The sequence below is a fragment of the Mauremys mutica genome, chromosome 21 (genome assembly GCF_020497125.1).
Source record: "Mauremys mutica isolate MM-2020 ecotype Southern chromosome 21, ASM2049712v1, whole genome shotgun sequence".
Classification (NCBI taxonomy): domain Eukaryota; kingdom Metazoa; phylum Chordata; order Testudines; family Geoemydidae; genus Mauremys; species Mauremys mutica.
The window spans coordinates 10,026,868-10,053,363 of NC_059092.1; the positions used below are offsets into that span (position 1 = coordinate 10,026,868).

General features: G+C 49.5%; 1 protein-coding gene across 3 annotated transcripts; it reads right to left on the reverse strand.

The window, feature by feature from the left end:
- GPR157 (G protein-coupled receptor 157) lies at window positions 1-25,513 on the reverse strand. Of its 3 annotated transcripts, none has more exons than XM_044996354.1 (5): window positions 24,357-25,513; window positions 12,002-12,215; window positions 9,349-9,543; window positions 6,231-6,466; window positions 1-1,323 (listed from the first exon to the last, which is right to left on the reverse strand). In XM_044996354.1, the coding sequence occupies exons 1-4, from the start codon at window positions 24,734-24,736 to the stop codon at window positions 6,254-6,256; spliced, it is 1,002 nt and encodes a 333-aa protein (XP_044852289.1). In that variant the 5' UTR covers window positions 24,737-25,513; the 3' UTR covers window positions 1-1,323; window positions 6,231-6,253. The 3 variants fall into 3 exon arrangements, 2 of the variants coding, with proteins under 2 accessions (XP_044852289.1, XP_044852288.1); XM_044996353.1 differs by having other exon boundaries at window positions 6,211-6,466; window positions 24,357-25,511; XR_006574741.1 differs by having other exon boundaries at window positions 6,197-6,466.
- Between the last annotated feature and the right edge of the window lie 983 nt (window positions 25,514-26,496).

Consider the following 26,496-nt stretch of genomic DNA (forward strand, 5'->3'; position numbering starts at 1 on the left):
TTTCACACAGTCCTTTAATTTTATACCAAGAAGGAGGTGGACATTCCAAGTGACATCAACCAACCAACCCCCCACCCTACACACACACACACAAACAGCTCAGCAGGTTCCACCCCATGCTGGTGAGAGCTCAATATCCGAGTAAAAACAAATCAGGAAGAACAACATCTACAATTGGCATGGATGATTTGTGCTTAGTCACCCTGTACATGCCTCAGACAATCATTTGTTAAAATTACAGACACACTGGGAACTTGTAAAAACATTGTCACACAATTTCTCTCCTCCCCCCACCCAGCCTGGAGAGGTAATGGCAAACCAATCTGTGCCGTATTCACACACTGAATAACAACATCTCCATTTAAAAAAAAAATTGCACTGGAAGAAGACCACAGTTCATACACAGAGACAGGAATCCGGTGAGGACTTGGTTAAAAAGATAAAGGGTTTTCGGAAGTGCAACAGGAAAGGAAAGTTGAGGATCTGTAAACGGGATGTGTTCTAAAAGGGATGGCATTTCCTAAAGCCCAAGCTGTGATTTTAAAAAACCATGGTGGGAGAAGGGGAGCATTAATAAAAACAGACTGGGCCTTGGAAGAAGGAAAACCTGGATTTAGCATTTGTGCAGCAAAATGTGTCCATATGGCCATGCTGTCCCCTTCAGGGGCTGTTCTCGCTGGATGGCTGGGTTGATAAGCTCACCCACTTACCTACCCTCAGTACCAAACTGTCCACAGAGCCATGATTTCATCAAGCGTCCATTCAAGTTCATTCACATCCCAAATCCAGAGGGAAGACGAGCTGCTGTGGCCCTGGAAAAGGCGCAAAACATCCAAGACACATCCCCACCCCAAGGAGAACAAAGAAAACTTTGCCAAGTTATTGTCCCCCATCCACCATCTGAAGCATAGAAGAGCAGGAGCCCCCTTGAAGGCCTCATGAAACAGACGATAAATCTCTCACACATCCGAGGCGCTTCCACGCAGACACTCCTGGAGTCTTCAGAACGTTGGGGATTTTCCCCCCATCCCAGCCGCACGGTAAGAAATCCACTTAGTAAAACAGAAAATCAGAACCCAGGAACAATTTGTAAACTTCTGCGGGAGGGGCATGGGGATGAGACTGGAAGTCGGGGTGTGACTCGGTAGCACATTCCTGGAAATCTTGAAAGAAGAGCTAAGGCAGCTGGCATCTGAATTCCATGTAGGGAGATTTCCATAAAGACGTTGTCAGTCGCTGCCTGCACGTTAATTGTTCAAGTGGGAGTTCGTTTTCCTCAGGCCTCTATCTCCCTCTATAGGCACTTGGTGTTACTTCCGTTACCTGTTCAAAACAAAAAGCAAACAGGTTAAGATCTAGGAACTTGCTGTCTTCCTAAGCCCATCCTTGTGCCTCTCATTGTACCAAGCCTCCTGTGGACCAGAAGCACAGGGGCTGCTGTGCACAGAGCGAAGTCCTGCAGCAGCGGCGGTATTTTCCATCATGGACTTGCCATTATTGGATAGGCCAGCACGCTGAATTTTACTTTGGAGCTGGTGCCGCATGTGCTCCAGCATGGACCAATCCCTTCTTTCCATGGGTCCCCTCGTAGCTCACTACCACAGCTAGGCCGGCCTGCAAGGGCCGCGACCAAACTCTCTCTTTACCCAGGCAGCATGACCTGCAAGGGGCGTTGTCATCAGCAACGTCCCACCACATCCCCCTGACATCCCACCGCGGTCACTGGCACGCAGCAGCAAGGGCCAGAAGCTGCCAGATTTTCTGCACACCAATTTTTCTGCACTTCCGCTTCCTATCACACAACGAGCCCACTGCTTATTTTTAGGCAGCACTCAGCTGCAGGGAAGGGAACTAAAACTCCACCTCCACTGACTTCCTATGGGTTTGTCTCCATTGCCCTGGCCTTGCCTACACTAGTGTTTTATGGTATAATAAATTTCCCATTGGTGCATCTTCCTGGGGGGGAGCACGAGTGTAGACAGCAGCCAGGGCTTGTCACTGTCATTTAGACTGACCCTGACTACAGCTTCCACTGAGCTGCAGATGTCTTAGTGCAGGGGTGGCCAACCTGTGGCTCTGGAGCCACATGCGGCTCTGGAGCCACATGCGGCTTCTCAGAAGTTAATATGCGGCTCCTTGTAGAGGCCCCGACTCTGGGGCTGGAGCTACAGGCACCAACTTTCCAATGTGCCGGGGGGGTGCTCACAGCTCATCCCCTGGCTCTGCCACAGGCCCTGCCCCCGCTCCACCCCTTCCCACCTCATCCCCTGAGCCTGCCCTGCCCTCGCTCCTCCCCCTCCCACCCGGAGCATCCTGCATGCCACGAAACAGCTGATCAGGAGATGTGGGGAGGGAGGAGGAGGTGCTGATTGGCAGGGCTGCTGGTGCTTGCTGAGAGCGGGGTGAGGCGGAGCTGATGGGGGGGGCGCTGCTAGTGTATTACTGTGGCTCTTTGGCAATGTACATTGATAAATTCTGTCTCCTTCTCAAGCCACCCGTCTTAGTGCAACCCACTGGGCTGTGTTACAGGTCCCCTGTGCTAATCCACAGAGGACATATGTTGTTACAGCCACTAACTGCAGAGCCTTGACTCTTTAGCTCAAGCTGTACGAGCACCTGCTTTTAGCTCTAGAGGTTCCTAGTGCAATCCCGGGTGCATGAGCCAACATGGTGCCTGTCACGTTAGCTAGCCAGAGCAGGAAAACAGCCTGTTTCTCTCAGAACTGGAAGGGACCTGATAGGTCATCCAGCCCTGTCCCCTGCACTGAGGCAAGACTTTGTATTATGTGGACCACCCCTGACACAAGTTTGTTCAACTTCCCATGCCAGAGATTCCACAGCCTCCCTAAGTAATTTGTTCCAGTGCTTAACTACCCTGACAGATAGGAAGTTTCTCCTAAGGTCTCAACTAAATTTCCCTTGCTGCAACTTAAGCTCATTGCTTCCTGTTCTGTCCTCACTGCTTAAGGAGAACAATTTATCACCCTCCTCCCTTGCCTAGGGAGGTTGTGGAATCTCCATCTCTGGAGACATTTAAGAGTACGTTAGATAAATGTCTATCAGGGATGGTCTAGACAGTATTTGGTCCTGCCATGAGGGCAGGCAATGACCTCTTGAGAGGTCCCTTCCAGTCCTTGAATCTACGAATAAACAACATTTTATGTACATGAAGACTTATGTCTCGCCCCCCTGCCGCCTTCTCTTCTCCAGACTAACCAAACCCAGTTTTTTTCAATCCTTCTTTGGAGTTATATGGAAAGAGGAATTGAGAGAGAAGGTGGTTTTGCTGCATTTAAAAAAATATTTTAGTGACTATCAGAATTCTTATTTCCTCTTCTGTAAGCAGCTTCAAAAGATTCAAATGAAGCAAGGTTTTAATTTCAGTTTTATGCCTAGTCTCTCCCCCTCTATAAGAAAGGAAACTGCAGCTGCCATTAATCAAGTCACATGCAGTGCTCACCGTTAGCAACGTGAGGTTTAAGTGCTGGGCTGGTTACTTGCTTGTTATCAAGGTAATACACACTTCTCTTTGGAGGCCAGAGCGCTAAGGATCTGCCTACGCTGCAATCAGAGATGTGACTGCAGCAGGTGCAGACTTACCTGAGCTAGCTTGGATCCAGGGCCGGCGGTTGCCTAGGGCACTAACATTTGGGGGGCGGTGGCCGCCACAGTCGTCGTCGGTATTTCGGGGGCGGGACCGTCTGCCACCTATGGCACCAAAAAAGCTGGCGGCGCTCCTGCTTGGATCTAGTCAGCTCGAATAACACTAGCAGTGAAGTCATGGCATCCAGAGCTAGCTGCTTGAGCGTCACCCTGCCTGGGACCCTGGGTATGTACTCTGGCACCTGGCCCATGCCACTCTTGTTATTCCAGCTAGCTAGATCAAAGCTATTGCAGGTAAGTCCGTACATGCTGCAGCCATACCTCCCAGGGGCTGTGCATACGTACATTAAGAGCAGAATTACCACCTGGCTGGGCCAGTTTTTTTATGGATTTGCCAGTTGCCAGAAAAATAATGTAATCTGCCGCATTTTCTTTTTACATGGGTCTAAACATTTGCATCATCATCATCATCGCCACCACCACACTCCCCTGGGATACCGAACGTTCAAAGTTTCTGTGCCCAGCTGAAGCTGTCGCAGCGTTCCCACTTCTGCAGTTTAGCAACAACAGATGAGAAGTGTTGAAAATACAGCAGCTGTCTGCCCACCACCACGCAAGTGCACTGCGCGGGCGTGGGAGAAGGTTTGAGTCACGTGAGAACACGGGTGATGTTACCTATATGCGTTCTCTCTCTAGATACTATAAGTAGATGTTGACGGGGCGGGGGTTGCAAAGTTGACTTGGGGTTGGGGTGGGCTTGCCTTGGGGGGTGCTGGTTTTTGTGCATTTCAAAGGTGGTAACCCTATCTAAAAGTCATCTGCTCATAACACTTATGTGAACGCACCTTCCACATGCTTTACTAATATTAACTGAGTCAGCCTCTCAACACCCTGGCGAGGTAGCAAGAAAGACTAAACTCTTTGGAGCACGGCCTTTGCCTTCCTATAGGTCTATGCAGTACGTTGCACAACAGCATCTCACCCCCAAGTGGGAAGTTGAGGCGTTACTGGGATATAGAATAATACCCTCGCCAATCTCCCACAGGCACTTCGTTTAAAGACTTTACGCAAAGCCACACCCTAATTCATCATCCCGGCCAGGATTAGACCTTGGGTGTTCGCTAGATCATTTGACCACCATGTGCTCAGGACTAATATTAGTTACACTCATGAGAGCTGCCTCTGAACAGCTGTGTGCATGGAGCAATGGGAGTTGGGCTGCTGCCCTCTGCCACCCCCACCCCCACCCCAGACAGCTCATGTGTCGCTAATTTTCTGCAAAAGCTGCTTATGCAAATAGTTTTTTAAAAAAAACAAGTGTGGTTAGGAAGCAAAAGCCTGCTGTGGTTTTTCAAGCCTTGCATTTGTATCAGGAGCGAATAAGGAGGAAAAAAATGGGTGGCAGGAGCTCACCCAAAGACATGTCGTGTCTCTCCCTTGTGCGTAACACCCAGTTTTTACCAAGCTCTGTGCACACCCAGCTGCTCATAGTGACTCCAGAAAGACTGCTGCCTTTTTCCAGTTCCCCCCTCTGTACCAATGGTGGTGGGAATGTAGCCTGAAGGGCCAGTACAGGGCAGGGAACTCTGCAAGGCTTGCAGCTGCTTTTGCAGAGACTACAGTGCACCGTCAACCACCTGGATCTGAGCAGATTAAACATGGCACCGTGGGACCTGTTGTCTTCATGGGCTGCAGCTCCATATCAAAATCAGACGGCTGTGTCAGAATCTGCCCCATCCAACACTGTGTGATATTCGGACTCCTACCCACACAGCTCTCAGATGGGTAACATCTCAGCACCCTCCCAGCTCTGTAATACGTTCCTGCCGGGCTACACCTCAAAATGGAAACAAGACTCTTAACATAGCCAGGCAGGATGAGAGAGGATGGTCCAGGGATTAGGACAGTAATTTATGATCCAGGAGACCAGGGCTCAAGTCCGTACTCTGCTACATAGTCTTGAGTGACCTTGGGCAAGTCACTTAGCCTCTCTGTGCCTAAGCTCCCACTGCTAATAGCACTGTCCTACTTCCCAAACCTCACAAGGATACTGTGTGGATAAATACAATGAAGTGTGTAAGGTACTCAGTTACTACGGAAACGGGGGCCATATATGTACCACGGATAGGCAGGCAGTGGCAGTACCCACAGATCCCTATTTACACTCGGCTGCATGCGTTGTCAATTGATATATGGGCACCACCGACTGCCTCTGTGCCTTGTTTCCCCATTTTCCACACTTCCCTGTCTGACAGAGGCCGTGTGTGAATCAATTCACTGATGCTTGTAGAACACCCAGAGAGGGACAGTTATCCTGCAGGAGTGCTGCAGAACCAGCTGCAGTGGAATTCTCTTCTCTCGCTCTAGTGGCTGAATTCATCTCTCTTAATAAAGCTCGCTCTTGTTTTCCTCCTCTGCCTCCATGCTGCCCATGGCAATTACCCCGACTACAGGAACGAGGCTGCGCTAGGGTGACCAGATGTCCCGATTTTGGGGTCTTTTCCTTATATAGGCTCCTATTACCCCTCACCTCTGTCCCCATTTTTCACATTTGCTGTCTGGTCACCCTAGGCTGCGCACAGTCAGGACTCACTGTTAAACCTTTACCAAGAATGATGGAATCTCACACTCAGACGCGGAGATTCAAAGCTCAGGTGCTTGCAAATTCAGCATTCATCTGTTCAGCCTCCGTGTTCTTGCGGGGTTTGGTGCGCTGGTAACCCCCCTCTAGGCTCTGCGAAGGCTGATGCAGGCCTCCGTAGCGACCACAGCACAGGGATGAGAGCAGCCGGGTCCGGATCACACGGGTGCAGAGGACAAACATGATGCAGTTGGCACCTCCCTGAAACGTGTTCCCAATACCCTGCAAGGGTAGGAAGAGAAAATTAGCTCCAAGCAGTTCCAGGAGGGGTCTCTCCCCCATCCCAGAAGCAATCAGATGCTGAACTAGGCCAAGACAGTCACTGAACGGCAGAACAGCGGGTTTCAGCCTTGAGAGGACAAGGGTCTGGGACATCATCCCTGCACCAGAAAGAAAAGCAAACCCCTGAGCAGTCAGGAAAGGCGGACAACTCACCTGCGTTTAGAAGGGAACATCCCCACAGTCACAGGAGGGCAAAGACAGCCTGTGCTCTGGCCCCAACCTAAGAGAGGCCAGGGCATAGGGGGATGGAGAAATGGTGGGGAAGAGGAAGAAAACAGAGGGAGAGAAAAAGACACCGGGGAGGAGAGACCCAGGAAAGAGCAGAGGCAGGGAGAGAAAAGAGAAACACAGTTGAGACAGTAAAGTAAACAAGAGCGAGAGCTGGTCAGAGACACCCAGACATGAAAGATGAATCAAGAGATGGAGAGAGAAAAAAACGTGTGTGTGGGGGGGGAATAAAAAGAGTCCGAGGACAGGAAAACTAAGGCCCGTCTATGTCACAAGACTCTTGCTTTACAGAACGTGCCATAATTGGTGTATTAATGGAGGGTCGGCTCGAACAACAACAACAAAAACTGTAAACCAAGCCCAAAATAGCCTGGCTTTGGAACTCCCTGAAGCAGAGTAGCAGCCCCCACAGGCAATATCTCCGATCCTCTTTCTGTTTGAGATGTGGCCAGAGAGGTGCGAGCGCCTCCAGCCAGCCCCTCGAATGCTAGACACTGGCACCCAGGAGGAGAAGTTCAGCTCTATTGCGTTGGAACCAACAGTCCCATTCCGGGAGAGACATTCACCGAGTTCCTAGCCTACGATATGGATCTCCCTCTGCGTCTTTAGCAGCTGGGGGACGGGGGAAAAACTTTTTGGCTGCAGTTTGCCCCTCTGGCCACTAGATGCTGCTGAAACTGCTGCTCCTGGGCCGGGTATTTTTTGATGCAGCAGCATTTGATTTTTAATCACTGTTGGTTTTCCTCCCTCAGTTCACAGAGCTGGGCCATTCACAATAGGTCTCCCCAGGCATTAGCGCCAATCAGGAGTGGGCTCTTCGTGAATTATAAATAGATCAGCAAAAATATCTACCAAGAAGCTGCTCTACCACAGCAATAAAAAAAAAAAAAAGGCTTTGCTGATCCATAGCAATGTTGAGATACGTTTCCCAGAATCATGCAAGTCTTGAATGTTACATGAGAGGAAGAAAATATTGTTCAGGGCAGCACTGCCCGAAGTTGTGGGAGCTGAGCTCCCCACCTTTCCGGAAAATCCATCATGCCCATTCTCTGCAACTCTGCTGTCTTGCTCGAAAGCTACCAGTCTTAATGCATTCATTTTCCAAGCCCCGCCCATCCATGGGGACATTGCCCTCACTTTGAGAAACACTGGAATAGCCTGGGTACATCGTCAGAACATGACCCTTCCTCACCTTTCTTCCCTGCTTTGATGAGCAGTGGAATAGTTAACCATTTTGAGATTTCAAGTACATCATCCTGGCCATCTGAACAGAATGGGGCAGCCCACATCGCTGAGCTACTGTTTCAGGCTCTCTTCAAACACAGGCAGACATCTGCTGCATTTGTTACATCTGGGTCACATTTTGAAGGAGGTTTTTTAAAAAGGAAAGCAAAGGTGCATCTGTGCCCCCTGCCTAGCTCTCCCAGAAGGATCACACTCCCACTTTAGGAAATGCTGGTTTAGGATAATGAGTCATAGCCTGGTCTATTTCAGAGAAAGAAATGGACATCTGTCCCCCAGTCCAGGTGCCTTTGTAAAAAGCATTGGGAGAATCATACAGTAACTCTTTCTTTGTACACTCTCGTGCTCATAGAAAATTATATGGCTTGTGCACAGCATTCAGTGAGAACAGGAGAAAAGCCTCAATTAGAGTAGTGCGTCTAATTCTGGGCCCCACACTCTGAGAAAGATCTGTACAAATTGGAGAGCTTCCAGAGGAGAGCAACAAAGGTTTAGAAAACCTGACCCATTAGGAAAGGTTAAAAAAACTGGAAAGGATTCGTGCTGAGAAAAGGGGACAGAGGAGGGATATGATAACAGTGTTTGAATACGTTAAAGGCGGCTATAAAGAAGACTGTGAGAAATTGTTCTCAGTGCCCACTGAAGGTAGGAGAAGTAGTAACGAGCTTAACCAGTAGCCAGGGAAATTTAGGTTAGATATTAGGAAAAACATTCGAACTGTAAGAGTAGGAAGCCTATTCTAAGCTTAACAAGGGAGCTTGCAGCATCCCCATTGTTGAAGGTTTTTAAAGACAGGTTGGACCACAAACTTGCCAGGGATGGTCTAGGTTTGTTTGCTCCTGCCAAAGAGCAGGGGGCTGAACTTAATGACTTCTCAAGGTCCCATCCCAGCCCTACATTTAATTGATTCTATGATCTTGGGCGAGCATGAAGTCTTTGCTGGTGGCCAGGGCCAGCTCCAGGGTTTTTGCCGCCCCAAGCAGCAAAAAAGGGTGTGATTGGGATCTGCAGCTTTACCGCCCCGCTTCAGTCTTCAGCAGCAATTCAGCGGCTGGTCCTTCGCTCCGAGAGGTAGCGAGGGACCCGCTGCCAAATTCCTGCCAAAGACCCAGACGTGCCGCCCTTCCCCTTGGCTGCCCCAAGCAGCTGCTCACTGGGCTGGTGCCTGGAGCCGGCGGCATGCACGCAAAAATCACGCAGGCTGTTTTCCGAGTCCCTGCATGGTTACATCTAGTCCCGAAAAGGGCAGGGACCAAGAACCGCGCGTGTCAGACGTGTGCAAGCCCGTCACTTGTTACCCCCCCCAATCTTCCATATGGACCTGTCAGGTGAGTGCAGTGAACGGTACTTACGTGCAGGACCACCAGGACTGGATTTTGCACGGCAGGGGAGCTGCAGAGGGTCAGGATGAATCGGACAGTGCTCCAGATGCGGAGGAAGATGAAGATGAGAGGGATGAGGATCAATTTCTTATCTGCTATGGAAGTCCTGGGCTGAAAGGCAGGAGCCCTGGCTAGTATGGGGCGATATTCAGAGAGTGCCGCATGCTTCAAGGAAAGAAAAAATGAAAGATTCTGAAGTTCCAACACTAGGTTATTGCAAATGCTCAGGCTGGTGGCTTCTTGCCAAAGCCAATTAACCCTGCCCAGGTTGGACTCCAGCCCAGCTACCTATCTGTTCTTTGGAACACAGATTTTGGGCCAAATTCTGCCTGTTAACATAAGCAACCCTGGGCGAAACCAAGAGGGCCACCCAGATGTAAAGGAGGGCAGAATGGGACACCTCGACTTCTTCAGTATTCTACGTGAGCACCACATACACCTAGGTTGCTAAATAACTAAGAACAATCACAGCTATAGCAACGTAAACATCAGTAATGCTCTACAAAATAGATTCCCTGGTTGTTGAGAAACCTAGGTTCCATGCCTGGCTCTGCCACCGAGTGGCTGCATGGCCTTTGGCAAATCGTTTAATCTGTACGTGCCTGTGAAACAGGAGTAATCTCAGCCTGCTTTTATAAAACCAAGATCCACAGATAAAAAACAAGTACAAAGGGCAAAGTATTAATTATGATTACCTCTGTGGTCTCCAAAGTACTAATGGTCTATTCAGAGCCTTACATAACCACACCATTGTAATAACCAAGTGCCTACGTGTGTGAGGCAGGGAAGGATTATCCCCATTTTACAGAGGGGGAAATCAAGAGAGTAAGGGCCAGATTCTCAGCTGGCGAAATGAGCAGAGAGCCTCTGAACTGACACCTCTCAAAACCCAGCACGGGTGTCCCGCTGAAAACTCCTCCTCCCTCTCACATGTGTTGCAGAGCGTATAAAATCTTATACCCTTCCCTTCCCCCAACCCACATTCCTCCTGCAGCCCTGCCAGCAAAAGACCATTGCCCCAGAAGAGCTCGGTGCAATCACACACACACACACACACCTCACAGGGCAGCTGGGAGTTAGACCCCCTCCAAGGGCCATCAGTAAAGCCCCAGCCATTTCTATAGGGGTACAAGACTCTCTTGGAAAGAATACAACCTGCCAGCATTCTGCATTCCTCTCCTAACACAGCTGCTCTGACGATCACGAGAAAGCACGTGTAGCAAGCCCACGCTGGCTCCAAAGCCAGCACTGGTTAAACAAGCTGCCGCAGCAGGGAGGGAAGGTTATTTATTGTTGTTCCTTGGAAATGGCAGACTCCCCCCATCCCCCCACCCTAGGCTGGAGGAGAGCTGTGAGGCTGCAGCCCTAGGGCTACCAGGCTCAGGAGAGCTCCAAGCTACAGGGGAAGGCTCAGAAAGGAGAAAAGCTGCAGTCCAGACGGCCCAACGTGCTGCTGCCTCCGGCCCTCGGAAACCAGTTACAAGAATCGGCTTTGACAACCGCTTGCGTTCAGCTCCCTTCCTGCTGAGGAATCAGAGCCCAGGGCACGTGAGGGAGAGGACAGTGCCTGAAAGTCTCTGGCACAGAGCAGACGGGTGGGGAAAGGGGGCAGATTGGGTTTCCAGACAGTCATGCCGGCATCTTCGACAGAACACAGAGTCCTGTCTAGTTCAGAGATGGGCGACAGGTGATAGGCAGCCATGAACCTTCTCGGACTCCTCTTCCCAGATGTCCAGGCACTGAGGATATTCCCCAGTGTTTCCAATACAGAGGTGACCAGGTGATGCCCGGTCTCATGGCAGGAAAGCCGGCCATCCTTTGGGAGATGGCAAGCCAGGTTTCCTGATTAGAGGCGGGTGGGAGAAACAGCCCAACTTCTGGATGTCTAGCCTAACCAATCCCTTAGCTGTCTGCTCTCTCTAATTATCACCCTGGCAAGCAGATGTGACTGCACTGGCGGCCAGGGAAAGACGACATTTTTAGAGTTGGCTTTTTTAAAATCCATAATTTAGGGGGAAACAATAGCCATCTGTCCTCTGGAGGTCCCTGGGTCCTGCCACTGTGGCATAGTTTAGGTTTATATTTCCACATTGTTCAAGTGCTAACCTGGCTCTCCGAATTCTTATGCTCGCCAGGGGTTTCATTGTTATTTGCTGTATAGATTGAAAGATCTCTGGGATAGGAGCTGAATTTTTTATTAGGTGTGTGTATCCAGCGCCTAGCACAGAGCAGCCACTCAAGATCCCACAGCACTTTTTGCCAGGCTAAGGATGTTTGACACCTCCACTCTCCCGAGCAGCTGTAGGTGGATCAACGCCACTAAAGTTGCCTTCAATTACACCAGGTCTGGATTTCCGCCCCCAGTGTCCTACTCCAATATTTACATTCTACCTGTCCGCGTCCCTTCCCCTTCACAGTTTTTAATTGGGTGCCATGTTCATCTCATGCTAAGTCACTGGGTAGGGGTGCTGGGCACTGTTGCTCCCCAGAGGTGGCTGCATTTCAGGGATGGGCGAAGCCGTTCCAATCTACGTAGCTGATAGTATGCCCCGAGAGCCTTAGTGATATGAAAATACCATCATAAGTCACCCTTATTGAAAGCAAAAGCAACCAGGGTACCAACCGCTCTATTGATGTGCTTCTTGATGAGGATGTAAAGGACTGGTAGGATCACATACGCCAGCAGCTCCCACAATTTCCCTGTCAACAGCATCCACAGGACCTGATCTGCCGCTTCCAGGTTGACCCAGCACCAGCCCACAGAGACGTTTGACGCATCATAGCCAATCTTCTTCAGAGCGACAGCAGCCACGGTGATGGCAAGGGGGACTCCCCAGCTGAGAAGAGAGAATGGGAGGGGGAAGAGGACATAGTTCAGTTCACCATCACCACGCAGTGAGGAGCAGAGGAACAGGTCACAGACAGGAAGCAAACCCTCAGCGCTGAGGACACTGAAGTGTCCTGGGATAATCAGCTGGTGACTCCAGCACCCAGACAGCAGGGAAATCCCATCAGCACGCCTGGGAACCCCATGGTGCAGCAAGGCACAGTGCACGCCAACATCCTTCCCAGGTTAATTCCATCTCAGGACCTGCACAACAGCTGGAGACGTCCCAATTAATCTATCCTTGGAGCCGGAATCTTTCTACCCTGGAAGTCACGTGAAAGAGACACAATGACATTTCATCCCCCTGCTTCCTCTTCCACTTCCTTATTTCCCCCCACATCAGACTGAAGCAGAGGGTTTTTTTAAAAAACAGGATAACATGGCTTGCTCAGTTCCAGAGAGTACGGATGCAGCAATGATAACATCCTGACACTTCCTCCTCATTAGAGACAATCACTGAGGTGACCTATGATTCACCCCGTTCACTCAGGGCTGGTCTACACTAAGGGGAAAAATCGATATAAGATACGCAACTTCAGCTACGTGAATAACGTAGCTGAAGTCGAAGTATCTTATATCGATAACTTACCCGTCCTCACGGCGCGGGATCGATCTCCGGGGCTCTCCATATCGACGCCGCCACCGCCGTTCGCGGTGGTGGAGTTCCGGAATCGATATAAGCGCGTTCGGGGATCGATATATCGCGTCTAGATGAGACGCGATATATCGATCCCTGAAAAATCGATCGCTACCCGCCGATACGGCGGGTAGTGTAGACGTAGCCTTAGTCTAAAGCGCAGCAGATCCTTGATCTGAAGGAAGGAAAATCCAAACACTGGGGAAAAAATAAGAGTAGGAAGAGAGAGAGAGAGAGAGAGAGAGAGACAACTAAATCCTCCAAAGGGAACTATATGGGATGGTGGATCAGTTCTACTGATTTCTCTCCTGCATTTATTAGGCCCGCAGCACTGTAGTATTTAGGAAACTTTCATGCAACTTTAAGAGAGCACAGTACCTTGACACAACAGGGGAGGGACACACTCCTTCCTACCGCTGACTAGTTAGGTTCACCCCTCTCTTCTCACAAAATGTAGCTAAACCATTGAGCTTTCTCATCAACCATTCTTGTGGCGGGATGTGTGAGACTGGAGAGGAGCTAAGAAAGCTCTGCAGGAATAAGTGATCCAGCAAGAAGCCCATGCATCACAAAAGCCCTATTGTGAACTGTTTTATATCTGAACAGAATACAGTCCTGTTCAAAGGCAGGATCAGTCACTATCAAAGCCATCATAATGTAGACTCATCTGTGCCTGACAGTCCATGCAGTGAAACCATCTTTCAGGGTCCCTGATCTCAAGTTCCGTATGCACAAGTGGAAACAGGAGTTTTGCCTACATGACAAGTATAGGATCAGGCTCCAGCTAAGGGGCTTGGACAGATACTCCTTTCTCCCAGGTTCTCTCAGCTGGCAGGATACCACAACTCCCCCGCTGAGGAGAGGATGATAGAAAGAAAAGCCACAGGTGACAGATTCTAGACATGTTGCTTACTGACCTACAGGAAGGTACTATGGAGATGCACATGGCATAAGAACCCTCTCCACAGTTTCAAGGATTTAAGCAAACAGTAGGTCTAATCATGTTGCCTTGAATCCTGTGCAATCATTTCCACCAGTATAAGATGCTACCAAAACAAAATCTAAATCTTGCATTCAGACGTCTAATTGGCATTTAAATAGAAGTGCTGATTGGTTAAATAAAGGCATTAAACATCCTACTTCTTTGGAAAACTGGACACATGGAAGCTACTTTGGGAAGTGGGGGGAGAGTTGTTTTTGGACGGAGCAGAACGTAGAAGTGTCTTTTTAGGGAAAAGCATTGGTGGCAAATACAAGAATTTATGAGAGAGCAGAGATGAGCCTGATGTACATAGTTCGGACCCAGAGAGAAACCTGCCAAAGTTTCATGGTGTTCAGAGCCAGTGTTGTGTTTCAGGACCATCTCTCGTAGATAACTGCAGCCAAAACCAGAAGGGAAATGAAGTCATGAGACAGCTTGGGCAGCCCACAAGAATCCATAAGTGAGAACCACAAGAATTCACAGACTCAAGCATAAAACGTTCCCCCCTGACCCCAACTCCCACCCAGTATCTTACAGTGCAGAGGACAAGCCTAGCCCCTGATCCAACTAGCCGTGCATCTCTCCATTGCGACAATGCCAGCCCATATTTACTTGGAAACAAAATCGGCCCCTTCCATATTATTCCACCCTGCAAGGCCTGTGGAGGAAGCAATAGGCACGATCCTCAAGAGGTGAAAAAAGTAGCCCAACAGTGACAAAAGCCCAGACTAAACACCCCTCTGGGGGCCAAGAAAACAAGGCAAATGTCCTATTTCCTTATTCATCTTTCTAGGTTCTTAATCCTCCTCGCAGCTGATCCTGAGCAGCAACACTCAGTAAAGGATACATGGGAGGACAGTGCTCTTGAAAGCAATTCCAGATCCCTTGTTCTTCCTAACCAGCCACTCTACATTTTCCCCAAGTCTAGTATACAGCTGTAGGCGGGTTGGGGGTAGGGGGTAGGAGGGATAACTACCACAAGTAATTAATACCGAGAACGCAAACAGTGCCCGCAACATATACAGTTTTCTATGGTGCTTATCACAGTAGTAGCCGAGCGCTTGACAAATATTAATGAATTTATCTTCACTACCCCCCATGTGTTGCTATGCCCATTTTACAGATGGGAAACTGAAGCACGGGGAGATTAAGTGATTTGCCTAAGGTTACAGGGGGTCTGTGGCAGAGCTGAAAACTGAATCCAGATCTCCTCAGTCTCAAGCCCGGGGCCTTAACCACAAAACCACCCACACTTTCGCCCTCCAGGTTTATCATCAACCAGTCACGGTATGATGTGCTTGGAGCTGGGCTTTGGGCTCAGCTCATGATCTCCCATAAACATCAAAATGAGAACTTCCCACAGTTGGCGATCCCTCTGAGTTCAAGGATGATGGTCTTCCATAAAATGACAGCCATTTATTGCTGGTGGATCCGCAGATCTTGTCACAGTTGGGGCAGACATTTCCCAAGGACAGGGGCAGATCTAGACGGAAGGTGCCGGTACGTGATTTCTTTGAACATGGAGACACTATTGCACACAAGTGTCCACATGGTGCTTGGCAGGAGGAGGATCATAATCCAATGGCAAGGAAACCAACATGATTGGAGACCTTAATTCTACTGCAACCTTCAGCCTCCTTCACAGCCGTTGAGAGAAATGGTCTCTTCATCCGCCTGTTCTGATGTTGAGGACTTGGGGGGGTGGTAGGGGAAGGAGAGGAGATCGCTGTTCATCTGGAACCTCACCTTCGACTTTGCTGCCTTGGGTGACCCTGGCAGGAGTGCGAGACCCCTGAGGGAACCGCTCTCAGCGTCATGGGAACACTCAAGCCGCTTCACCACGCCAAGGTCGCCATCCACTGGGGCAGAACAATGCAAACAGCAGAAGCAAATAACCAGACTTCAGATGTTTCAGAAAGAGATTCAGGCAGCTGTAAGCATTAATAGAACTGGCCCAATCCAGCCCTTTGAAAATACTTCTGCAGAAAGAGGTTTCACATGCTATTGCTCATGACGGAGTCCCCCAATGCATTGGCTTTTCAGAAGTGTTCAGACAACTGCTGAGTATTTGTGAAAATATCTGTTGAATCCCAGAAGTTTCATACATCTTGGCATGAATGATCACTTGCCTGAAAATTATTGCCAGAGCATGTGTTGTGTGCGATTTTATCATCCTCCAATTTTATAATATTTACTCATCCAGTCAGGAAGCAAAAAATTCATACCATGGCCATGTGACGGAGATGGCCAATCATACTCCATGAATACGGAGAGAGAACAGTTCACAAATCACCCCCAGAGGCTGAAGAGTTGTTTATTCAAAGCAGTCAGCAAATATTTCTACAGATATCAGGACTGATTTGTAAACAGGAAAAATAAAAAATAAAATTCCTAATTGTTATTCACAACTAATAACGACCACAGATCTGACTGCAAATGAGGTTTGCTATTTTTCCACTCTATTGAGCTTCCCGGCTATTCAACAGTAAATGAACGACGGAGGTCAGAGCAAGACAAGTGCCTACTGGTGTGAAAGCAGAAAACTGGGCAGCACTGGCAGTTCCTAAGCCTGGAAAATTACGGTTTGGGGCACTAAGCAATGTTCTGAATTGGACCTTGTAGTCATAGGTGCTGGAGGTGCGGGGGCACTCCGTGCCTTGAAGGGGTTTTCATCATCTACCAGTTTTACAGTTCTCAAACCCCCGCTCCCCCCTATACAAATTGTTCCAGACCCCGTTTTTAGGGGCTGCTACAGCCATGCCCGTCCATGCCAGGATTAGCTCCCAACCCCATGCAGCTCATAGAGGCACGCATTCTGGAATGGTTTATTCCTAGGCTATGGGGGCACTCCTTGGCACATACATTGGAAGATATTTTGCTGTTGGCCACAGGACACACCCAAGATGCATAGCAACAGCACAGTAACAAAGGGAGCAGAGGACATGAGGAGCCAGGAATTACTGAATTTTATTCCTGGTTTGGGTTACTCCCTCTCTCCTCCTCCTCTGCCCCTTGGGAAAACAGACTCTTAGGCCTCAGTCTTCAGAAGGGCTGAGCACCCAAAGATGGGGTGCCTGGCACTTCTGAAAATAAGGTATTTAATTTCTATATTCCTTAGTTTCCCCCTCCATAAAATGGGGATAGCTGGACTTCCCTACCTCACAGGGGCTGAGAGGATTCATTTATTTGTAAAGAACTTGGCAGTATTGCCTAGTGGTTAGATCAATAGACTAGAACCCAGGGGACCTTGGTTCTATTTTCAGCTCTGCCACTGGCCTGCTGAGAGACTCTGGGCAAGTCACTTCCCCTCTGTGCCTCAGTGTCCCCATCTGTAAAATGGAGACAATGATACTGACCTCCTCAGTAAAGTGCTTTGAGATGTACTGATGGAAAGCATTGTTGCAAGTTGTGCTGTTTTATTGGGACTCACAAAAGGCTGTTACACATCTGGTCATGTGAAGTGCAAACACCTGATTGGTATTGCCTTAGCATGTAAATACTCGGACACGTATGCAGCCATGAATGGTACTCTACCTGATAACAGAAGGTGATGCTCTGACGACCCACAAAGCAGATACAGTTAGACCTAGAGTAATTAGCCCAGGAGAACAGTCCCCGGCTATTACTAGCTATCAAGGCAATGAGCTAAGCACTGTTATTATTAGATAACTGCTAATATTAATACACACTAGGGTGCTGCTTAGTGCTTCAGGGCTCCTGCCACACCTTATGGATGATGAGTTTGGGGTACAAGAAGCTCCCATCTCGGCTTTCCATTTCAGTTTCCTCACACTCTCCTCCTCCCCGCCCCCACCCCCAAAAAGTGGCTGGGGTCAGGCTGTTTAATTGTTCACCTTTTGACATATTTCATGCAGCAGTTTATATTTCTACAAGCCAGGGGAGGATTTGCAGTATGCTGTCTGTGCAAGTCAGGCAGCGACCCATGCAAGTGCTTCCACAAAACCGCAAGTGCTTTTTTTTTTTTTTAGCAGAAATTTGCATCCTCAAAAAAGGAGGCTGGGCTTCTGGAAATATGAGCCATGAGCTGTCTAGGGTTTTATCCAGAGATGCACCTTAACCAGAACCCAGAGTGAAACCTTTCCCCTAAACTTAGGGGTTGCATCCTCACGCCCTTGAACTTTGGGACTGGCAGGATCTGCACCCAAATCTTGCAGCTCATGGCCAGCTTTCGTTTCACAGCATCCCAGGCAATCACCCAACAGGGCTGCCAGACCCTGTTGACGTTCGAGAGTCTGTGTATACACATACACGGTTTTAGGTTATGTAAGTCAGGGAGGCCCATACTTTGAGTTTGGTGCATGGGTCTCTTCAGGAGACCTTAAAAGTCAAGGTTCTCTCTGCTCTCCATGGACACTGAAGACTACACAGCACTTTTTAATAAAATCAGTCATTTGCCCTGGTATCTTTGGCCCTCACCTCTACCTATACAACATGCTGTGTGCAGTCGCTGGCAGGCTGCTGCCCCCGACCTCAGAGGTGGCTGCATTTCAGTTGGACTGCATGTATGTCGTTGGTAAAATGCTATGGGAAGAAAAAAAAATGTCTATTCTAAATTCCTCTATCTTCACGGGCCACTCGATAAACTTTCTATTCCCACCAGCCTTGGTAGCTAGCAATAGCTGGGGATAACTAGGAGGTCTCCTGGTCTCGTTACTCTAGATTTAGGAGTGTATCTGGTTTGAGTGTCCTCAGAGCATCATTGCCTTCTGTCACCAGGAAGAGCACCCTTCACGGATATGTGATGACGGATTTACACGCTCCAGCACTACCGTTCACGTGTCTGCACTGGACTTGACCTGACCCATAAGCGCCTTTGGTGAGCGACAGCTTCTGACATGTTATCAGCAGCACTAAAGAGTTTATGGACAATCTCACCTTCATGAAAACAATTTATCATCAGTACTTGCGCAATAAGTTTAAGGGCCATTTCACTGAAACCTCCGATGGGTAATACAATAGTAGTTTACATTTACACAGCCCTGGATTTGAAAGGATCCTGAAGTGCGCTGCAGACATGTATGATGCATAGACATACACACATGCTCTCTCTCTACCTGCTTAGCTCCCCCATGAAATGCAGCCCCTTCTGGGTAGGCAGCAGCAGCTGTTTAATAGCACACAACCATACTACACAATTTAGGATAGGAAGCAAAGAAAACCGTGTCCAGTTGAGATTCTACAGGCTATCCAGAGAACCAGAACATAATTAACTAACTTAGAATTTTGTGGCCGGGATACTGGGACGTTAACACACATTGCAAATGTTTAAACAGACTCAGAATTAACTCCATCATCTTGAGGCCCAGCACAACAAAACTGAAAGCGTAGGATGGAGCTCCCCAGATTGGCTCTTAAAATGGAGCATGTGTTACTACTCAGTCAATAACCAAGAAACCAGTCTGGCAGGTTTCATCTAAAGCAACAATCCTACTTCCTCAAGAGGAAAAATCCAGGGTAAACCAGCCAGCACACATTCAGCCATCACAGGGGCATGTCAGTTAAAAAAACCAACAAGTCTCTGATTGATTAAACAATGTCAAAATGAGAAATGCAACTCCTTTTTCCACCGTAAGACACAGGCAACCACAGGATAACGTTTGTCTTTTTAAAAATATCAACTCCTTTTACGGGGAATTTAACTATGATCAGCCCCACTGCTGCCATGCACGCTCAACAGCAGAGGTGGGCAAAGTATGGCCTGCGGGCCACATCCAGCCCGTGGGGCCATCCTGCCCGGTCCCTGAGCTCCCAGCCAGGCCGGGCCCCTCCCCTGCTGTGCCCCCTCCCCTGCAGACTCAGCTCGCTGTGCCAGCAGCCTGGCGGCGTGGCTCAGGGGCAGATTTACAAGTGAACACAGGGTGCCCTGGCACAGGCCCCCCCAACAATAGGGGGACCCAGGGCCGGGCACTCGGGCAGCTCAGCACTGGCCCACCCCCCCTGGCGGGAGGAGGGGCTGCACTGTGGGGGCAGGGGAGCAGGCAGGTGGTGTGCGTAGCGGGAGTGCGGGCAGCCATGCAGCCGGCTGGAGAGAAGCGGTGCTTTGAAGGGGAAACCGCTGCTTCTCTCCAGCTGCGCAGCTGCCGGAGCTCCTCCGGAGTCCTCTGCCCATGTTCGCACAGCCGCCTTGCAAAAGGGGCTGGTGGGGATGGATTCCCAGGAGGGTGGTTAGGGGCAGGGGGTCTTGGGAGGGGGCGGTCAGGGGACGGGGCGGGGAGTTGGATAGGGGGCATGGTCCTGGGGGGCGGTTAGGGGCAGGGTGTCCCAGGAGGGGGCGGTCAGGGGACAGGGAGCAGGGGATTGGATGGGGTTGGGTCCCAGGGGGCAGTTACGGGCAGGGGATCCTGGGAGGGGGTGGTTAGGGGACAAGGAGCAGGGTGAGGATTGGATGGGTCGGGAGTTCTGAGGACGGCAGTCAGGAGGCGAGAAGTAGGAGGGGGCGGATAGGGAGCAGGCTGTTGGGGGGGGGCACAGCCTTCCTTACCCATCCCTAGAAACCCTAACCCTAGGGAGGGAAGCCCTACCCATAGGAACCCTAACCCTAGAGCGGGGTGCCTTACCTATAGGAAACCTAACCCTAGCTCCCAGTGACACACTCATAGAAACCCTAACCCTAGCTCCAATTGCCCTACCCTTAGGAACCCTAACCCTAGGGCGGCAAGCCCTACCTATAGGAACTGTAACCCTAGCTCCAAGAGCCCAACTCCTAGGAACCCTAACCCTAGCTCCAAGTGCCCTACTCATAGGAACCCAAACCCTAGCTCCATGTGCCCTACCCACAAGAACCCTAACCCTAGGGCGGGAAGCCCTACCCATTGGATCGCTAACCCTAGCTCCAAGTGCCCTACCCATTGGAACCCTAACCCTAGCTCCAAGTGCCCTACCCTTCCATACCGTTTTGCAACCCCGATGTGGTCCTTGGGCCAAAAAGTTTGCCCACTCCTGCTCTACAACCACCTATGCTCATATGGAATCTCACTGAAATTAATGGTTTCAGAGAAGCAGCCGTGTTAGTTCTCCTGTTCTTTTTTAAATTAATGGGAATATGCACAGGTGTGGCTCACTGCAAGATCTGTTGGTGGGTTATCACAATGAATCCTAAACTCTTATCTAATCTACCATTAACCCCTTTTCGTGTGTCAAGGATGCTAATGATTTTATCTTAATCTTTAACCACTAACCAGAACATCTTCTCTTTATACAGCCCCCTCTGTCCCTCCGTTTAATTTACTTATCACCACATGCCCCAGAATCTGTTAATGACATTTGTGGATATTCCAGATTCGACCTGTCCTGTTGGATAAGGGATTATACAAAAGACAATTCAGCCTGGGCAACAGGACTTTGGAGCCTTGAAAAATAACCAGCCAGACAGCAACCTTCCCAAGTTGCACTTTTATGGCCAAGTTCTCAAACCGCAATAAAGAAAACAAAGGAGGGAGGGGAAAGAGGAGACCAGGGTATTATGATGCTGATAGGTGGGGCAGGGAACAAGTCCCCACTGGTGCAGCTGCTGCACTGGTTCTCTCTCGGACTTCTTGCAAATTTTTAAGGTTGGTAAAAATATTTCATAGACTCTGCCTGGCAGTGGGTCGGCAGAGTCATCTAGGAATCATAGAATCACAGAACTGGAAGGGACCCTCGAGAGGCCATAGTCCAGTCCCCTGCACTCAAGGCAGGACTAAGTATTATCTAGACCATCCCAGACAGGTGTTTGTCCAACCTGCTCTTAAAAATCCCCAATGACAGAGATTCCACAACCTCCTTAGGCAATTTATTCCAGTGCTTAACCACCCTGACAGTTAGGAAGTTTTTTTAGGGTGACCCGATGTCCCAATTTTATAGGGACAGTTCCTATTTTTGGGTCTTTTTTTTATATAGGCTCCTATTACCCCACACCCCCGTCCCGATTTTTCACATTTGCTGTCTGGTCACCCTACGTTTTTCCTAATGTCCAACCTAAACCGCCCTTGCTGCAATTTAAGCCCATTGCTTTTTGTCCTATCCTCAGAGGTTAAGAACAACAATTTTTCTCCCTCCTCCTTGTAACAACCCTTGATGTACTTGAAAACTGTTATCATGGTCCCTCTCAGTCTTCTCTTCAGACTGTTTCAATCTTCCCTCATAGGTCATGTTTTCTAGACCTTTAATCATTTTTGTTGTTTTTCTCTGGACTTTCTCCAATTTATCCACCTCCTTCCTGAAATGTGGTGCCCAGAACTGGACACAATACTCCAGTTGAGGCCTAATCAGTGCGAAGTAGAGCAGAAGGAGGACTTCCCGTGTCCTGTTTACAATACTCCTGCTAATACATCCCAGAATGACGTTCACTTTTTTTGCAACAGCATTACATTGTTGACTCATATTTAGCTTGTGAGCCACTGTGACCCCCAGATCCCTTTCCGCAGTTCTCCTTCCTAGACAGTCATTTCCCATTTTGTATGCTTGCAACTGATTATGACGCAGAATCCAATAATGGGACTTGGATGTCAATGACCTGCCTTGTCCTTTGAACACACCAAAGTTTGAGCTGAATGATACCCAGACATCTTGCTGACGCTTATTAGGACAGAGAGAACATGGTGATCGATTTTGACTATATGGAGTGTGAAAATAAAACCCAGCAAGGTTCATGCTGGGGGGAGAGAGAGTTCAGCTTCTGAATCCTCTCTCCCAGTACCTAGTGGTGGCAAGGGATGTCTTGAATTCTTAGCAGGCTGCACAAACAATCAATCCATCCTTACAATTCCCCTCCCCTGCACCCTTGTTAAGCTGGGAAGTATTACACAGATGGAGAAACTGAGGCACAGACCATGGTCCTACAAATCACTGATAGAGAAAGGAAAAGAACAAACGGACCAGATTCCGCAGAGACTCATTCATTCTTATCAAGTTTGATGGGGTGCAAGTCGGTGTAGAGTTTGGCCTCATGGATCTTGGCTCCCATTCCTGTTCCCTAACCACCAGGCCTACCCTTCTCGCTAGCAGCCCCCCTCTCTATAATTTCCATAGCCCCACCCCACCACCTTCTAGTTATTTGAAGACAAAAATGAAAGAACCCCACAGCCCTGTAACATACGATAGCAAAGACCATGTAAGTCACACACTGTACTCCCTGAGCTATCAAGCTGCTGTTGCAAGCTCTCTGACTTCTACTCAGCTAACGCTGCCCTAGCTCTTTTAATTATCAACTGAGTGTAAGAATCCAATTTTCTTCTCTACTTAACACTTAGACTTGCTTGATGTTTTCTCTGGCCTATCTTTTAGATCGGCACAACAGTGTAATTCAATCATCTCCAAAATAGTGCTGTTTGTACATACGAGATGATTGAAGCATTTGAAAAAGACCCCAAAATCCACTATTTGAGTTGCCTTGGAGGGTTTTTTAAGACGATATCCTTTCCCATGTAATTGATTATAACAACCTGGCAGCCCAGAGCACTAAAGAATCACTGTCAGGCTGAGCTTGGAGGTGGCACATGATTACACAAGCTGGGATTGCATAATGAAGGCTTTTATTAAACATGATGTGGAAAATCAGCTAGCTAAATAGTAAACATGCAGGCGCAAGTTAAACTGTGAGCTATTTTGTCTTGCTTTCCTTCAGCTATGCCAAACCAGCCTTCAGACTGCTTTTCTAGCCACCTCCTCACTTTCAAACCGCATTCTCACTACAGAAACAACAAGGAGTCCGGTGGCACCTTATTTTAATGCCTGGATCTGTAATTTTCACTCCATGCATCTGAAGAAGTGTTTTTTTACCCACAAAAGCTTATGCCCAAATAAATCTGTTAGTCTTTAAGGTGCCACCGGGCTCCTTGTTGTTTTTGTGGATACAGACTAACACGGCTACCCCCTGATACTATTCTCCCTAGTTACTGAATTACTGGTGCAGGGGGAGTATAGAGATGGGGGAGCGGAGGCCAAGGAACTAAGTAAACACCCTCTAAATGAGGGACTTTGTCACTGGAGCAGAGGCACTAAATACAGCCTCCATGCTTTGGGTATGTGTGATATTCTAGTGGGACACTCTCGGAGAGACAGTCAGAACTATGAGCCAGGATTCCTGGGTTCTTTCCTTGTCTCTGCCAGAGATCCACTGTGTGACCGTGAGCAAGTCACTTCATCTCGCCATGCCGCAGTTTCCGCACCTGGGTTTAATGAGAACTACCTCCCAAGGGCATTGAGGCACTTAATTTGTTAATGACCACAACGCCCTGGCTTGAAAGGGGCTAAAGAAGGGCAAAGTAGCCTCAGGAGAGGCCACGTTGCATCCCCATCAGCTCCCCACCAATCCCTGGCAGCAGTGGGGAAGTTCCAACACACAACAGCCATCCCTACCAACCAACCAAGACCAGTGGGACTCCCATCTACCGGCTCTCAGCGGCACTTCTTGGCTGAAGCGGGAGCCGTGGATGAGAGTAACACCAGCTGAGCGGCCAGAACTCACCCACCTCATGCCGTGGAAGAACCAGAGCAGGCCAGTGCCCGTTGGCGCGCCCCTCACAATGGTGATGTACAGGTAGAAGGCAATGGCCATGGTCCAGAAGAAGGAGCTGGTGTTGGAGAAGGTGGACAGGGCGCCCTGCAGCACGCAGTCCCACGAGGTCGAGTCGAAGTCCTGCAGCACCCCGTAGAAGTAGGATGCGGCCGAAAGGAGGTCGGCCAGGGACAGGTAGAGCAGGAGCTGCCGGGGACGGGTCCGCAGCTCGGGCCAAAGGGCATGGGTGAAGACCAGGAGGCTGGAGCCCAGGAAGGAGAGGACACAGGAGAGCAGCACGATGACCCGCTCAGAGGGGTACACCTCCGTTGGGGGCATGGTCCCCATCAGCATGGTGGAGTGGGTGGGTGGGGAGAGAAGGGGGAAGGGGACGTGTGTTTGGGGGGGCAGGATCTGGGGGAGGGAAGCCAGGCGAGGTCAGCAGAAAGGGACTGACAGGCTGGAGGGAGAGCCCAGGGGAAGGGGGCCCGGCCCGGGGGGAGGCAGCGGAGGAAGAACTGAGAGCAGAGGGAGGGGAGCAGCGGGCGGCAAAGCAAGAGCCGCCAGCGGGCTGCGGAGCGAAGCGGCTCCCAGGGCCAGGCCGGCCGGGAGGCGGCGGCGGCTGCGGGAAGAAAGTTCTGCCGGGCTCCCAGCGCCGAGTCTCGGCCCGGCCCCCGCCGCGCCGCTCATCATGTGAGCCGGGCGCCGGCTGCCCGGGGCCGCTGCGTGTCTCAGCCCTGCCCGGGCCACGCGTGTCTGCGCCGGCCAATAAACCCGCGCCCCGGCCCCGCTGCGCTCCGGCGCCCGGCTCCTTCCTTCTCCCGCCGCCGCCCCGCCCCGCGCTCCGCCCCGGGATCCTTTGCTGGCGGGCAGCCAGCCCTGGGGGGGGAGCCGCGCCGCTCCCTAAGCCTGCCCCGCGCTGCGGGTGTGAACAATTCACCGCCCTCCCAGCGCTGTCCTTAAGCCGACCTAGCCCCCAGTGTGGACGTGGCTCAGGGCAACAGAAGAATTGGTCCATAAAGCTAGTTACTGCCACATCTAGGGAGGTGAATTACCTCCATCAACGGGAAAATCCCTTCCCTGGATGTAGGCGGTATCTACGCTATGGCCTTACAGAGCCTATGCTACAGTCTCCTACCACAGACATGGCCTAAGTGCACAGTGCCCAGCTATAACAGTATGGGATGGCAGGTGAAACCAGTTACACCATCTACATTGAAATGGCAAGGGGGAAGCTAAGTAGGCAGAATCATGGACTTGCTTGGAAGCCACCATGTGGTGGATAATGCTGCAAAAAGTGCCGTGAGATCTTGAATCGATGTCCAACAGTGGTCTGGACCTTGGTTTTATGTCTCATCCAAAAGAGGGAACTTCCATTCTTGTGTTGATCACCAGCCTGAAAGTTATTTTTTATGCGTGGAAAGTTTCCCACAAAAATCCTTCCCGCTGGCTTAGTTTAGATGGCAAGTGACAACTGTTTAAACCACTTAAAGAAATGTTCAGATTTTTTTTTTTTTTTAGTTCAGAACAGGTTCTTTAGAAAACTTCACCGTTGCTGTCAACTCAGACCTTCCTGAGGGCCTCACCTTGGATATGAGTGAAGAAATCTGTTTATAAAGCACATGCAATTTGAAACTGGCAGCCTAACTCATTAGAAGGACACCCAGATCTACACTGCCTTTCCAATTCTATCTTAAAAGGTAGGGAAAAGCTAGTGATTCCCCCCCCCCTCCCCATTCTACTGCCAGTTTCAAATTGCATGTGCTTTATAAGTAGTCTTGGAGGATTAGATTTTTGTCAGTAAATGTCAATTTCACCATATACACACAAACCCATGACAAATATTTCCATCAATAATAATCAACATTTACAGATAGGCAAAGTAAGCAAAAAGCTGTGTGAGAACTTATTAGTGTTTGATTAAAGGATATTTTGATGTGATGTTGTCAATTTGTGCTTTAATGGTTATAGAGCTTTAGGGTTTTGAATTCCAATGTTTACTGGCATTTAATAATTATTGTCTCACTTCCCCTCTCCCCCAATTTCCAGCTGTGAAAATGTAAACTGATAAAAAAAATTAAAATGCTTAAAAATGAACATCAAAATTATATTAA

What these genes read in the sequence shown, in the direction of transcription:
- GPR157 (XM_044996354.1), bottom strand. Translation starts at nt 24,736, where the DNA reads ATGCTGATGGGGACCATGCCCCCAACGGAGGTGTACCCCTCTGAGCGG. An exon ending in TGGTTCTTCCACGGCATGAG is followed by an intron (nt 12,216 to 24,356) that starts GTGGGTGAGTTC and finishes CTCTCTTCTCAG; the next exon opens with CTGGGGAGTCCCCCTTGCCA. An exon ending in AGAAGCACATCAATAGAGCG is followed by an intron (nt 9,544 to 12,001) that starts GTTGGTACCCTG and finishes CTTTCCTTGAAG; the next exon opens with CATGCGGCACTCTCTGAATA.